This window comes from Ranitomeya imitator, chromosome 4 (assembly GCF_032444005.1).
Source record: "Ranitomeya imitator isolate aRanImi1 chromosome 4, aRanImi1.pri, whole genome shotgun sequence".
NCBI lineage: Eukaryota > Metazoa > Chordata > Amphibia > Anura > Dendrobatidae > Ranitomeya > Ranitomeya imitator.
Window position 1 is genome coordinate 4990028 of NC_091285.1, and position 16671 is coordinate 5006698.

The 16671-nt window shown below is 52.2% G+C and overlaps 1 protein-coding gene across 6 annotated transcripts in view; it reads right to left on the reverse strand.

The window, feature by feature from the left end:
* Positions 1-16671, reverse strand: part of SOX5 (SRY-box transcription factor 5) — a 370162-nt gene that overhangs the window by 65726 nt on the left and 287765 nt on the right. For all 6 annotated transcript variants that reach the window (XM_069762812.1, XM_069762814.1, XM_069762813.1 and 3 more), the window contains one exon: positions 11388-11479. In XM_069762812.1, the coding sequence (XP_069618913.1) occupies positions 11388-11479 (92 nt within the window). The remainder of the gene's footprint in view (positions 1-11387; positions 11480-16671) is intronic.

The window sequence follows — 16671 nt, forward strand, 5'->3', positions numbered from 1 at the left end:
ACGCGTTCCTGCGCCTTCCGTCTCCGCGCTCTCCCTGCACGGTCATAAACAATGGCGGTGACGGTCGGCCTCACACCTACACAACGCTCCGACCAGCGCTGAGCTCATGTTTACGCACCGTCAGCCGTGGGCTGGCTCCTTAATACTAACTAAACACAGCTGCGGATTATTTTTAGGAGAGTTTTATGTTAAGATCTGTGACAAGTTTGTGACGGCTCCCAAGTAATACAAGAGCGGGGGAGGGGCGATGACTGACAACCCAGAAATGCACGACGCAGCCGAATATTGGAGCGGAAAGTGGAGGCGCAAAACCTCAGGGAAACGGCAGAAAATCGCTGAGGACGCTGGATGAGCCGCTGCCTCTGACCCCCTCTATGGGATGAATGGGGGTCTCAGTGTGCGGCGGATCACTCGTCCCTGTTATCACCCCCATCATCCGCACTGAAATCCAACTCAATATGCGGCGGAATAAGCCCCTCCATATCACGTACGGCCCGAAAACCGGACCCCCATCATGTCAGTGTGTTGCCAGCGATCACTACCAGAGAGGAGACAGAAGAAGCTCACGCCTGAGGTCATCACTACATGTACATGCAGTCCTATGTAACACCAAAGATAATGTAGTAATGTCACCTGCAGTCCTATGTAACACCACAGATAACAGTGATAACTCTCTGAGTACAGATAATGTAGTAGATGTCACCTGCAGTCCTATGTAACACCACAGATAACACAGTGATGACTCTCTGAGTACAGATAATGTAGTAGATGTCACCTGCAGTCCTATGTAACACCACAGATAACACAGTGATAACTCTCTGAGTACAGATAATGTAGTAGATGTCACCTGCAGTCCTATGTAACACCACAGATAACACAGTGATAACTCTGAGTACAGATAATGTAGTAGATGTCACCTGCAGTCCTATGTAACAGCACAGATAACACAGTGATAACTCTGAGTACAGATAATGCAGTAGATGTCACCTGCAGTCCTATGTAACACCACAGATAACACAGTGATAGCTCTCTGAGTACAGATAATGTAGTAGATGTCACCTGCAGTCCTATGTAACACCACAGATAACACAGTGATAGCTCTCTGAGTACAGATAATGTAGTAGATGTCACCTGCAGTCCTATGTAACACCACAGATAAGACAGTGATAACTCTCTGAGTACAGATAATGTAGTAGATGTCACCCGCAGTCCTATGTAACAGCACAGATAACTGAGTACTGACAATAGAGATGCATTCTGCAGTCCTATGTAAAGCCAGAAATAAGCTGGGCTCTGCTACATGCCGCTTTGCTGGCAGTGTCAGTCAGTCGGTAGATTTCCGGAGTGTAATAAATGGTATAATTGTAGGATGTCCTCTCTAATCAGCAATCTCTGGCGCTTCTGCCTCATTAATACTCAGGATTTTGGCTCGTTTCTTTCCACATTCGTCCAGATCCATTACTGTGAGCTCCAGCCTCAGTGCCGGAACGCAGCTTAATGGCGGTGAGTCCCCTGATGCGGGGGCTGCGGCTACGAGTCAGCGGGATCTAAACCGGAGCGTCAAATGGGGCAAACATGGAAGGAAACGGCGTACTGAGCGCAAGGCATCTGGTTACAGCACGAGGGAGTCAGACTGATACAATGTTGCAAAATTTGTATAAACAGTGTGTGATAGTTACCAGAAGTATCACAAATACTGGGGACCTCTGTACTGTCCTACATTCTGCAAGGACAAGCAGTAAGTGGAAAAACACAGGTCCTACGGGTGCTCCCGGTATACGGAGGGTCTTGTGGGGTGCTCCCAGTATATGGCGGGTCTTGTGGGGTGCTCCCAGTATATGGCGGGTCTTGTGGGGTGTTCCCGGTATACGGCGGGTCTTGTGGGGTGTTCCCAGTATATGGCGGGTCTTGTGGGGTGTTCCCGGTATATGGCGGGTCTTGTGGGGTGTTCCCGGTATATGGCGGGTCTTGTGGGGTGTTCCCGGTATACGGAGGGTCTTGTGGGGTGTTACCTGTATACGGCAGGTCTTGTGGGGTGTTCCCGGTATATGGAGGGTCTTGTGGGGTGTTCCCGGTATACGGAGGGTCTTGTGGGGTGTTCCCGGTATACGGAGGGTCTTGTGGGGTGTTCCCGGTATACGGCGGGTCTTGTGGGGTGTTCCCGGTATATGGCGGGTCTTTTGGGGTGTTCCCTGTATATGGCAGGTCTTGTGGGGTGTCCCCGGTATACGGCAGGTCTTGTGGGGTGTTACCTGTATACGGCAGGTCTTGTGCGGTGTTCCCGGTATACAGGTCTTGTGCGGTGTTCCCGGTATACGGCAGGTCTTGTGGGGTGTTATCTGTATATGGCGGGTCTTGTGGGGTGTTCCCGGTATATGGCGGGTCTTGTGGGGTGTTCCCGGTATACGGCAGGTCTTGTGGGGTGTTCCCGGTATATGGCGGGTCTGTGGGGTGTTACCTGTATACGGCAGGTCTTGTACGGTGTTCCCGGTATACGGCAGGTCTTGTGCGGTGTTCCCGGTATATGGCGGGTCTTGTGGGGTGTTCCCGGTATATGGCGGGTCTTGTGGGGTGTTACCTGTATACGGCAGGTCTTGTACGGTGTTCCCGGTATACGGCAGGTCTTGTGCGGTGTTCCCGGTATATGGCGGGTCTTGTGGGGTGTTCCCGGTATACGGCAGGTCTTGTGGGGTGTTACCTGTATACGGCAGGTCTTGTGCGGTGTTCCCGGTATACGGCAGGTCTTGTGGGGTGTTCCCGGTATACGGCAGGTCTTGTGGGGTGTTACCTGTATACGGCGGGTGTTGTGGGGTGTTCCCGGTATACAGGTCTTGTGCGGTGTTCCCGGTATACGGCAGGTCTTGTGGGGTGTTATCTGTATACGGCAGGTCTTGTGGGGTGTTCCCGGTATATGGCGGGTCTTGTGGGGTGTTCCCGGTATACGGCAGGTCTTGTGGGGTGTTCCCGGTATATGGCGGGTCTGTGGGGTGTTACCTGTATACGGCAGGTCTTGTACGGTGTTCCCGGTATACGGCAGGTCTTGTGCGGTGTTCCCGGTATATGGCGGGTCTTGTGGGGTGTTCCCGGTATATGGCGGGTCTTGTGGGGTGTTACCTGTATACGGCAGGTCTTGTGCGGTGTTCCCGGTATACGGCAGGTCTTGTGGGGTGTTCCCGGTATACGGCGGGTGTTGTGGGGTGTTCCCGGTATACGGCAGGTCTTGTGGGGTGTTCCCGGTATACGGCAGGTCTTGTGGGGTGTTCCCGGTATACGGCAGGTCTTGTGCGGTGTTCCCGGTATACGGCGGGTCTTGTGGGGTGTTCCCGGTATACGGAGGGTCTTGTGGGGTGTTCCCGGTATACGGCAGGTCTTGTGCGGTGTTCCCGGTATACGGCAGGTCTTGTGGGGTGTTCCCGGTATACGGAGGGTCTTGTGGGGTGTTCCCGGTATACGGAGGGTCTTGTGGGGTGTTCCCGGTATACGGCAGGTCTTGTGTGGGGCTTCCGGTATACGGAGGGTCTTGTGGGGTGTTCCCGGTATACGGAGGGTCTTGTGGGGTGTTCCTGGTATACGGCTGGTGTTGTGGGGTGTTCCTGGTATACGGCGGGTCTTGTGGGGTGTTCCCGGTATACGGGGGGTTTTGTGGGGTGTTCCCGGTATACGGCAGGTCTTGTGGGGTGTTCCCGGTATACGGCGGGTCTTGTGGGGTGTTCCCGGTATACGGAGGGTCTTATGGGGTGTTCCCTGTATACGGTGGGTATTATGGGGCACTCCCGGTATACGGCAGGTCTTGTGGGGTGTTCGCAGTATACTGCGGGTCTTATGGGGCGCTCCCAGTATACGGCAGGTCTTGTGGGGTGTTCCCGGTATATGGTGGGTTTTGTGGGGCGCTCCCGGTATATGGTGCGTCTTGTGGGGTGTTCCCGGTATATGGCGGGTCTTGTGGGGTGTTCGCAGTATATGGCAGGTCTTATGGGGCGCTCTTGGTATACGGCAGGTCTTGTGGGGTGTTCCCGGTATACGGCAGGTCTTGTGGGGTGTTCGCAGTATACTGCGGGTCTTATGGGGCACTCCCGGTATATACTGCGGGTCTTATGGGGCACTCCCGGTATATGGTGGGTCTTGTGGGGTGTTCCCGGTATACGGCAGGTCTTGTGGGGCGCTCCCGGTATACGGCAGGTCTTGTGGGGCGCTCCCGGTATACGGCAGGTCTTGTGGGGTGTTCGCAGTATACGGCGGGTCTTATGGGGCACTCCCGGTATATGGTGGGTCTTGTGGGGTGTTCCCGGTATACGGCAGGTCTTGTGGGGCGCTCCCGGTATACGGCAGGTCTTGTGGGGCGCTCCCGGTATACGGCAGGTCTTGTGGGGTGTTCGCAGTATACGGCGGGTCTTGTGGGGCGTTCCTGGTATACGGCGGGTCTTGTGGGGTGTTTGTGGTATATGACGGCTTTTGAAGGGTCTTCATGGTATGCACCAGTTCTTTGGGGTGTTCCCGCTCGTACAGTGGTTACTATCCATGCATTGTGCTCCATCCAGGGGCTGGGTCATGATTGTCGGAGCGTCACTTACAGGACACCTGCAGAGATCCTGATGAGTCACAGAAAAAAGCCACATGATTTCAGGCAGGTGGCTTTAATGTTCTGGCTAATGAGAGTATAGATCCCTAAAGTTACTGTCACACTTACGCTGCAGCGATACCGACAACGATCCGGATCGCTGCAGCGTCGCTGTTTGGTCGCTGGAGAGCTGTCACACAGACCGCTCTCCAGCGACCAACGATCCCGAGGTCCCCGGTAACCAGGGCAAACATCGGGTTGCTAAGCGCAGGGCCGCGCTTAGTTACCCGATGTTTACCCTGGTTACCAGTGAAGACATCGCTGAATCGGTGTCACACACGCCGATTCAGCGATGTCTGCGGGGAGTCCAGCGACGAAATAAAGTTCTGGACTTTCTTCCCCGACCAGCGACATCACAGCAGGGGCCTGATCGCTGCTGCCTGTCACACTGGACGATATCGCTAGCGAGGACGCTGCAACGTCACGGATCACTAGCGATATCGTCTAGTGTGACAGTACCTTAATGGTGATATTACAGTATACGCTTAATGGTGATATTACAGTATACACTTAATAGTGATATTACAGTACAGAGTCAGAAAAAGTGACACCAAGAAGCCGGAGCTGAGTGATAAAACGTGGACAGTGGGAAAGATACCGGGTGTGCATCCTTGTTGTTACATTTTAAACATTTTTTCAATTCATTGTGGTTTTTTCTGTTATTTTTACCTGATTAAACTAATAAATTGTCTTTTTTTTCCGCAATACCTTGGACTGCGTGGTCGGCCTTTTTTGTTTTTCTGTTCTCCAGAGATCCTAACGTGATTGATGGAAGTGAAGAACTCGGACAGGCCAGTCCCGTCACCCCGGGGTGTGAACAGTCAGATCTATAGAGTGTATGTGACCGTCACACCCCGACCTCCACCGGCACGACCTCTGGATGTGACAAGATGCTGAGGTCATTGGCAGTGAATGGAGACCTAAAACACATCGACTGCCAATCCGCACTATTCACAGGAAGCCATGTGCTACAACTCCCACCATTGTATGCTCTGCTGGGAGTGACGGTCTGCAATCCTGAGCCTCCTGGTTAATGAATGGAATCCTGGCCGGCAGTGAGGACTGACATGGGTGGAGCACAGAAGGAGCGCTGCGTGGTACACCGGGAGAATTCCCTGGGCTATTGGGGGTACACCGGGAGAATTCCCTGGGCTATTGGGGGTACACCGGGAGAATTCCCTGGGCTATTGGGGGTACACCGGGAGAATTCCCTGGGCTATTGGGGGTACACCGGGAGAATTCCCTGGGCTATTGGGGGTACACCGGGAGAATTCCCTGGGCTATTGGGGGTACACCGGGAGAATTCCCTGGGCTATTGGGGGTACACCGGGAGAATTCCCTGGGCTATTGGGGGTACACCGGGAGAATTCCCTGGGCTATTGGGGGTACACCGGGAGAATTCCCTGGGCTATTGGGGGTACACCGGGAGAATTCCCTGGGCTATTGGGGGTACACCGGGAGAATTCCCTGGGCTATTGGGGGTACACCGGGAGAATTCCCTGGGCTATTGGGGGTACACCGGGAGAATTCCCTGGGCTATTGGGGGTACACCGGGAGAATTCCCTGGGCTATTGGGGGTACACCGGGAGAATTCCCTGGGCTGCGGGGGTACACCGGGAGAATTCCCTGGGCTATTGGGGGTACACCGGGAGAATTCCCTGGGCTATTGGGGGTACACCGGGAGAATTCCCTGGGCTATTGGGGGTACACCGGGAGAATTCCCTGGGCTGCGGGGGTACACCGGGAGAATTCCCTGGGCTATTGGGGGTACACCGGGAGAATTCCCTGGGCTATTGGGGGTACATCGGGAGAATTCCCTGGGCTATTGGGGGTACACCGGGAGAATTCCCTGGGCTGCGGGGGTACACCGGGAGAATTCCCTGGGCTGCGGGGGTACACCGGGAGAATTCCCTGGGCTATTGGGGGTACACCGGGAGAATTCCCTGGGCTATTGGGGGTACACCGGGAGAATTCCCTGGGCTGCGGGGGTACACCGGGAGAATTCCCTGGGCTGCGGGGGTACACCGGGAGAATTCTGTGGGCTATTGGGGGTACATCGGGAGAATTCTGTGGGCTGTGGGGGTACACCGGGAGAATTCCCTGGGCTGCAGGGGTACACCGGGAGAATTCTGTGGGCTGCGGGGGTACACCGGGAGAATTCCCTGGGCTATTGGGGGTACACCGGGAGAATTCCCTGGGCTGCGGGGGTACACCGGGAGAATTCCCTAGGCTGCGGGGGTACACCGGGAGAATTCCCTGGGCTGCGGGGGTACACCGGGAGAATTCCCTGGGCTGCGGGGGTACACCGGGAGAATTCCCTGGGCTGTGGGGGTACACCGGGAGAATTCCCTGGGCTGTGGGGGTACACCGGGAGAATTCCCTGGGCTGCGGGGGTACACCGGGAGAATTCCCTGGGCTATTGGGGGTACACCGGGAGAATTCCCTGGGCTGTGGGGGTACACCGGGAGAATTCCCTGGGCTATTGGGGGTACACCGGGAGAATTCCCTGGGCTGTGGGGTTACACCGGGAGAATTCCCTGGGCTATTGGGGGTACATCGGGAGAATTCCCTGGGCTATTGGGGGTACATCGGGAGAATTCCCTGGGCTATTGGGGGTACATCGGGAGAATTCCCTGGGCTATTGGGGGTACATCGGGAGAATTCCCTGGGCTATTGGGGGTACACCGGGAGAATTCCCTGGGCTGCGGGGGTACACCGGGAGAATTCCCTGGGCTATTGGGGGTACACCGGGAGAATTCCCTGGGCTGTGGGGGTACACCGGGAGAATTCCCTGGGCTATTGGGGGTACACCGGGAGAATTCCCTGGGCTGTGGGGTTACACCGGGAGAATTCCCTGGGCTATTGGGGGTACATCGGGAGAATTCCCTGGGCTATTGGGGGTACATCGGGAGAATTCCCTGGGCTATTGGGGGTACATCGGGAGAATTCCCTGGGCTATTGGGGGTACATCGGGAGAATTCCCTGGGCTATTGGGGGTACATCGGGAGAATTCCCTGGGCTATTGGGGGTACATCGGGAGAATTCCCTGGGCTATTGGGGGTACACCGGGAGAATTCCCTGGGCTGCGGGGGTACACCGGGAGAATTCCCTGGGCTATTGGGGGTACACCGGGAGAATTCCCTGGGCTGTGGGGGTACACCGGGAGAATTCCCTGGGCTATTGGGGGTACACCGGGAGAATTCCCTGGGCTGTGGGGTTACACCGGGAGAATTCCCTGGGCTATTGGGGGTACATCGGGAGAATTCCCTGGGCTATTGGGGGTACATCGGGAGAATTCCCTGGGCTATTGGGGGTACATCGGGAGAATTCCCTGGGCTATTGGGGGTACACCGGGAGAATTCCCTGGGCTGCGGGGGTACACCGGGAGAATTCCCTGGGCTATTGGGGGTACACCGGGAGAATTCCCTGGGCTATTGGGGGTACACCGGGAGAATTCCCTGGGCTGCGGGGGTACACCGGGAGAATTCCCTGGGCTATTGGGGGTACATCGGGAGAATTCCCTGGGCTATTGGGGGTACATCGGGAGAATTCCCTGGGCTATTGGGGGTACATCGGGAGAATTCCCTGGGCTATTGGGGGTACACCGGGAGAATTCCCTGGGCTGTGTGGGTACACCGGGAGAATTCCCTGGGCTGCGGGGGTACACCGGGAGAATTCCCTGGGCTATTGGGGGTACACCGGGAGAATTCCCTGGGCTGCGGGGGTACACCGGGAGAATTCCCTGGGCTGCGGGGGTACATCGGGAGAATTCTGTGGGCTGTGGGGGTACACCGGGAGAATTCTGTGGGCTGCGGGGGTACACCGGGAGAATTCCCTGGGCTATTGGGGGTACACCGGGAGAATTCCCTGGGCTATTGGGGGTACACCGGGAGAATTCCCTGGGCTATTGGGGGTACACCGGGAGAATTCCCTGGGCTATTGGGGGTACATCGGGAGAATTCCCTGGGCTATTGGGGGTACATCGGGAGAATTCCCTGGGCTGTGGGGGTACACCGGGAGAATTCCCTGGGCTGCGGGGGTACACCGGGAGAATTCCCTGGGCTATTGGGGGTACACCGGGAGAATTCCCTGGGCTGTGGGGGTACACCGGGAGAATTCCCTGGGCTATTGGGGTACACCGGGAGAATTCCCTGGGCTATTGGGGGTACATCGGGAGAATTCTGTGGGCTGTGGGGGTACATCGGGAGAATTCTGTGGGCTGTGGGGTTACACCAGGAGAATTCTGTGGGCTGCGGGGGTACACCGGGAGAATTCCCTGGGCTATTGGGGGTACATGGGGAGAATTCCCTGGGCTATTGGGGGTACATCGGGAGAATTCCCTGGGCTATTGGGGGTACATCGGGAGAATTCTGTGGGCTGTGGGGTTACACCGGGAGAATTCTGTGGGCTGCGGGGGTACATCGGGAGAATTCCCTGGGCTGCGGGGGTACACCGGGAGAATTCTGTGGGCTGCGGGGGTACACCGGGAGAATTCTGTGGGCTGTGGGGGTACACCGGGAGAATTCCCTGGGCTGCGGGGGTACACTGGGAGAATTCCCTGGGCTGCGGGGGTACACCGGGAGAATTCCCTGGGCTGTGGGGGTACACCGGGAGAATTCCCTGGGCTATTGGGGTACACCGGGAGAATTCTGTGGGCTGCAGAGCTGACAATCTTCGCTCGCTCCGGTGACTTCACAGCAGTTAGAAATTTCAGATTTCTTTGTATTTTTCGATTCTCTTTCAATAGATTTTCTGACTTTCCTTCATTTGCGCCTCTGATAATGAAAGCAATTATCCCTCCCCCGTGATAACGAGGGTAATTACGCCTCATTCTCCTGGATTTACAGGACGCTGCTTCCATTATATTCACCCCGCGCTTATATTATCGCATTAGGTGACATTAAACAGGCAAGATCATGATAAATATTGTACCGACCGCGAGACGCCGTGGTGACAATGTGGCGGCTGTCGCTCCGAGATCCGGAGCACCAAGAAATCCCCACCGGCCCCCAGGGAGAAGAAAAATTGACGCCCTGGGCCGGCCGAGCGCAAGGCACTAATGAACCATGAGGTCTCACAGAATATCTCTGCGGTCGACCTACAAAAGTCAGATTCTGGGAAAGCTGGGTGACAACCAACGTGGCCACAAACAGAGCTCCCGCAAGGGTTGTCAGTCAGATATGGAGACTCCCGAGTGTCAGCCCGGCTTAGATACACTAGGATACATATAAATAATGTATCCTCCCTTATTCCTAGGCAGACTAGTTGCTCCTGACTCTAGGAAAGCTGGGTGACAACCAACACAGCCACAAACAGAGCTCGTGCAGGGGTTGTCAGCCAGATATGGAGACTCCCGAGTGTCAGCCCGGCTTAGATACACTGGGATACATAGTATCCTCCCTTATTCCTAGACTAGTTGCTCCTGACTCTAGGAAAGCTGGGTGACAACCAACACAGCCACAAACAGAGCCCGTGCAGAGGTTGTCAGTCAGCTTTTCAGCCATTCGAGTGTCAGCTCTGCTACATAATGAGCTGCGAGACCCTATAAAAAGAGACTGCCGGAAATATAACCTAGGCCTCCGTGGACTACAACTCCCATCCTGTGCTATGAGTGAAATCCTCCCAGTGGTGCCTGGATACAGTGGTCCCTGCACGGAGGGGGCACAGAGACGCCATATCGCCGCTTCCTTTGTCCAAATGTCACAGCGCTGCGGGCCCCTTCTGGGCGGCGATCACGTCGTCAGCGGCTGAGCACAATCTGCCCCCGGGCAAAGCCTTTCCATGGGCTTTAAAATGCCAACCCACATGGGCCGGGGGGCCGGACGAGCGACCTAAATACTGCGATCAGAGGAATCGTCTGCCGCCTCTGTGAGCACAAGTCCCTCAGTAACTACGACTCCCAATATCTCCGCGTTACCGAGCGCTTCTCTAAAGATGGAGGCAGAGGGGTCTCTGGGGCGATGGCCGCGGCTCTATAGATGGTGCTGTGGATACAGAGGTGCGATAATGGACCGTGCGCCATTTTCCTCTTGCACATGGGGCCCCATTGTCCGGCGCGGAGCGGCCGTCTCCAGGGGACGTGCGGGGCGCGGCGAGCAGCAAGGTGCGTCTCGTGCGGAATCTACAGGGGAAATGAAACGCACCGATGTGACAATGACGCCGGCAGCTGCCGTCCCCTCTGCGCCCGCACCGCGCCGCTCGCCCGTATTAGTGCCAATTAATCAGCGCCATTGTTGTGTCCTGATTAACAATCTATGGTCCGGGAAATGAGAACAACTGCAGGGAGGATTCACTGCCCCGGGGGACCCGGATCGCCGACAGCCCCCCGACGCTGCGGCCGCAGCTGTGAGACCCAAGATGGCGTCACCGCTGCTCAGGTCCCTGCTGCTCACATATGGACGCCAAAAATCCTGCATTATTATGGAGAAACAGGATCTGACAGACATCACCCCAGAGTGGGGCTAGGGCCACAGGGGCCACACTGGGAGCAGGTAATCTGGGGCTTTGGCTCGCGGTCAGGTCGCCCGGATCCTCCGCCCTCCTACAATACAGGGGAGACCAGACTACTGTCCTCTGCTGCGGAGTCAGGTGTCATGGCGGAATTAACCCCTGCGTCCTGGGGTAGAATGTCTGCGGATGACGCGTTTCGTCATTAGAGGGCCGTTCTCTACAGTCAGCGCCTTTACAGTAAAGACCACCTCCCCAGATGGTCACCTTATAATGTCACAGCCCCCTCCCCTAGGAGCTGGAGCAATATCGCCGCTCTTACCTGTAGCTGCAGCGGTCCTAGGCCCGGGGTGGCAGCGGCGGCAGCGGCGGCTGCCATGGTGGTGGGAATTAGCTGTAAAGGGTAAGGGTCACCTGAAGAAGAGAAAGAGAGGGGTTAATATCTAAGACAAGGCAGCAGCAAAGAAGGAAACCATCAGCCGTCAACTAACTGCGGCAAATGGGGAGAAGGCGCAGCGCCGGGATCAAAGGGGGAGAAGGCGCAGCACCCGGGATCAAATGGGAGAAGGCGCAGCGCCGGGATCAAATGGGAGAAGGCGCAGCGCCGGGATCAAATGGGAGAAGGCGCAGCCCCCGGGATCAAATGGGAGAAGGCGAAGCGCCCGGGATCAAATGGGAGAAGGCGCAGCACCCGGGATCAAATGGGAGAAGGCGCAGCGCCGGGATCAAATGGGAGAAGGCGCAGCGCCCGGGATCAAATGGGAGAAGGAGCAGCGCCCGGGATCAAATGGGAGAAGGCGCAGCACCCGGGATCAAATGGGAGAAGGCGCAGCGCCGGGATCAAATGGGAGAAGGCGCAGCGCCCGGGATCAAATGGGAGAAGGCGAAGCGCCCGGGATCAAATGGGAGAAGGCGCAGCCCCCGGGATCAAATGGGAGAAGGCGAAGCGCCCGGGATCAAATGGGAGAAGGCGCAGCACCCGGGATCAAATGGGAGAAGGCGCAGCGCCGGGATCAAATGGGAGAAGGCGCAGCGCCCGGGATCAAATGGGAGAAGGAGCAGCGCCGGGATCAAATGGGAGAAGGCGCAGCGCCCGGGATCAAATGGGAGAAGGCGCAGCGCCGGGATCAAATGGGAGAAGGCGCAGCGCCGGGATCAAATGGGAGAAGGCGCAGCGCCCGGGATCAAATGGGAGAAGGAGCAGCGCCGGGATCAAATGGGAGAAGGCGCAGCACCTGGGATCAAAGGGGGAGAAGGCACAGCACCGGGATCAAATGGGAGAAGGCGCAGCACCCGGGATCAAATGGGAGAAGGCGCAGCACCCGGGATCAAATGGGAGAAGGCGCAGCACCCGGGATCAAATGGGAGAAGGCGCAGCACCCGGGATCAAAGGGGAAGAAGGCGCAGCGCCGGGATCAAATGGGAGAAGGCGCAGCTCCCGGGATCAAAGGGGTCTGCGGAATAAACAGGAGAAGCACTGGGGGCTCAATGTCAGGCAGCAGCAGCAAAAGCAAACAGGACTATAGGGTGCATAGAAAGAGAAAACCCTGTGGGCCCAACATAGTATTACCCCTCTATAGAGGTATTATTACCCCTCAATAAAGGTATTATCACCCCTCTATAAAGGTATTATTGCCCCTCTATAAAAGTATTATTACCCCTCTATAAAGGTATTATTGCCCCTCTATAAAGGTATTATTGCCCCTCTATAAAAGTATTATTACCCCTCTATAAAGGTATTATTACCCCTCTATAAAGGTATTATTATCCCTCTATAAAGGTAATATTACTCCTCTATAAAAGTATTATTACCCCTCTATAAAGGTATTATTACCCCTCTATAAAGGTATTATTATCCCTCTATAAAGGTAATATTACCCCTCTATAAAGGTATTATTACCCCTCTATAAAGGTATTATTACCCCTCTATAAAGGTATTATTACTCCTCTATAAAGGTATTATTACCCCTCTATAAAGGTATTATTACTCCTCTATAAAGGTATTATTACTCCTCTATAAAGGTATTATTACTCCTCTATAAAGGTATTATTACTCCTCTATAAAGGTATTATTACCCCTCTATAAAGGTATTATTACCCCTCTATAAAGGTATTATTACTCCTCTATAAAGGTATTATTACTCCTCTATAAAGGTATTATTACTCCTCTATAAAGGTATTATTACTCCTCTATAAAGGTATTATTACCCCTCTATAAAGGTATTATTACCCCTCTATAAAGGTATTATTACTCCTCTATAAAGGTATTATTACCCCTCTATAAAGGTATTATTACCCCTCTATAAAGGTATTATTACTCCTCTATAAAGGTATTATTACTCCTCTATAAAGGTATTATTACTCCTCTATAAAGGTATTATTACCCCTCTATAAAGGTATTATTACTCCTCTATAAAGGTATTATTACTCCTCTATAAAGGTATTATTACCCCTCTATAAAGGTATTATTACTCCTCTATAAAGGTATTATTACTCCTCTATAAAGGTATTATTACTCCTCTATAAAGGTATTATTACTCCTCTATAAAGGTATTATTACCCCTCTATAAAGGTATTATTACTCCTCTATAAAGGTATTATTACTCCTCTATAAAGGTATTATTACTCCTCTATAAAGGTATTATTACCCCTCTATAAAGGTATTATTACCCCTCTATAAAGGTATTATTACTCCTCTATAAAGGTATTATTACCCCTCTATAAAGGTATTATTACTCCTCTATAAAGGTATTATTACCCCTCTATAAAGGTATTATTACTCCTCTATAAAGGTATTATTACTCCTCTATAAAGGTATTATTACCCCTCTATAAAGGTATTATTACCCCTCTATAAAGGTATTATTACCCCTCTATAAAGGTATTATTACCCCTCTATAAAGGTATTATTACTCCTCTATAAAGGTATTATTACCCCTCTATAAAGGTATTATTACTCCTCTATAAAGGTATTATTACTCCTCTATAAAGGTATTATTACTCCTCTATAAAGGTATTATTACCCCTCTATAAAGGTATTATTACCCCTCTATAAAGGTATTATTACCCCTCTATAAAGGTATTATCACCCCTCTATAAAGGTATTATTGCCCCTCTATAAAGGTATTATTACCCCTCTATAAAGGTATTATTACCCCTCTATAAAGGTATTATTACCCCTCTATAAAGGTATTATTACCCCTCTATAAAGGTATTATTACTCCTCTATAAAGGTATTATTACCCCTCTATAAAGGTATTATTACCCCTCTATAAAGGTATTATTACCCCTCTATAAAGGTATTATTACCCCTCTATAAAGGTATTATTACCCCTCTATAAAGGTATTATTACTCCTCTATAAAGGTATTATTGCCCCTCTATAAAGGTATTATTACCCCTCTATAAAGGTATTATTACCCCTCTATAAAGGTATTATTACTCCTCTATAAAGGTATTATTACCCCTCTATAAAGGTATTATTACCCCTCTATAAAGGTATTATTACTCCTCTATAAAGGTATTATTACCCCTCTATAAAGGTATTATTACTCCTCTATAAAGGTATTATTACTCCTCTATAAAGGTATTATTACTCCTCTATAAAGGTATTATTACTCCTCTATAAAGGTATTATTACTCCTCTATAAAGGTATTATTACCCCTCTATAAAGGTATTATTACCCCTCTATAAAGGTATTATTACTCCTCTATACAGTTGGTACAGAAAGTATTCGGACCCTTATACATTTTTCACTCTTTGATTCATTGCAGCCATTTGGTAAATTCTATAAAGTTCATTTTTTCTCATTAATGTTCACTCTGCACCTCATCGTGACTGAAAAAACAGAAATGTAGAAATTTTTGCAAATGTAATAAAAAAAAAAAGAAAAACTGAAATATCCGATGGTCATAAGTCTTCAGCCCCTTTTGAGCTCGTACAGCCATGAGTCTTCTTGGAAATGATGCAACAAGTTTTTCACCCCTGGATTTGGGGATCCTCGGCCATTCTTTCTTGCAGATCCTCTCCAGTTCCGTCAGGTTGGATGGTGAACGTTGGTGGACGCCATTTTCAGGTCTCCAGAGATGCTCTGGTTTAGGTCAGGGCTCTGGTTGGGCCGGTCAGGAATGGTCACAGAGTTATTCTGAAGCCGCTCCTTTGTTATTTTAGCTGTGTGCTTAGGATCGTTGTCTTGTTGGAAGGTGAACCTTCAGCTAAGTCTGAGGTCCAGAGCCTCTGGAAGAGGTTTTCATCCAGGATATCTCTGTACTTGGCCGCATTCGTGTCTCCTTCAATGACAACCAGTCATCCTGTCCCTGCAGCTGAAGAACACCCCATAACATGATGCTGCCTCCACCATGCTTCACTGTGGGGATTGTATTGGGCAGGTGATGAGCAGTACCTGGTTTTCTCCACACATACTGCTTAGAATTATCACCAGAAAGGTCTATCTTCATCTCATCAGACCAGAGAATCTTATTTCTCATAGTCTGGGAGTCCTTCATGTGTTTTTAGCAAACTCTATGCGGCTTTCATATGTCTTGCACTGAGGAGAGGCTTCCTTCAGGTCACTCTGCCATAAATGCCTGACAGCTGGAGGCTGCAGTGATGGTTGACTTTCTGGAGCTTTCTCCCATCTCCCTACTGCATCTCTGGAGCTCAGCCACAGTGATCTTGGGGTTCTTCTCTCACCAAGGCTCTTCTCCCACGATTGCTCAGTTTGGCTGGACGGCCAGGTCTAGGAAGACTTCTGGTCGCCCCAAACTTCTTCCATTTAAGGATTATGGAGGCCACTGTGCTCTTAGGAACCTTGAGTCCTGCAGAAATTCTGTTGTAACCTTGGCCAGATCTGTGACACAATTCTGTCTCTGAGCTCCTTGGCCGGTTCCTTTGGCCTCATGATTCTCATTTGGTCTGACACGCACTGTGAGCGGTGAGGTCTTATACAGACAGGTGTGCGCCGCTCCAAATCAAGTCCTATCAGTGTAATTACACACAGCTGGACTCCAATGAAGGAGGAGAACCATCTCAAGGAGGATCACAAGGAAATGGACAGCATGGGACTTACATATGAGAGTCTGAGCAAAGGGGCTGAAGACTTATGATCATGTGATATTTCAGATTTTCTTTTTCTATTAAATTTGCAAAAATTTCTACATTTCTGTTTTTTTTCAGCCAAGATGGGGTGCAGAGTGAACATTAATGAGAAAGAAATGAGCTTTTAGGAATTTACCAAATAGCTGCAATGAAACAAAGAGTGAAAAATGTAAAGGGGTCTGAATACTTTCCACACCCGCTGTGTATGTATTATTACTCCTCTATTACCTCTCTATGAAGTTGTTACCATTCTCTGAGCGGAGGAGGCGGGAGGGTGGGTTGGTGTGCGGAGGGGAGGGATGGTGCATGGAGGAGCAGGACGGTGTGCGGAGGGCGGGATGGTGTGCGGAGGGCGGGATGGTGTGCGGAGGGGAGGGATGGTGTGCGGAGGAGCAGGGTGGTGTGCGGAGGGGAGGGATGGTGTGCGGAGGGGAGGGATGGTGCATGGAGGAGCAGGACGGTGTGCGGAGGGCGGGATGGTGTGTGGAGGGCGGGATGGTGTGCGGAGGG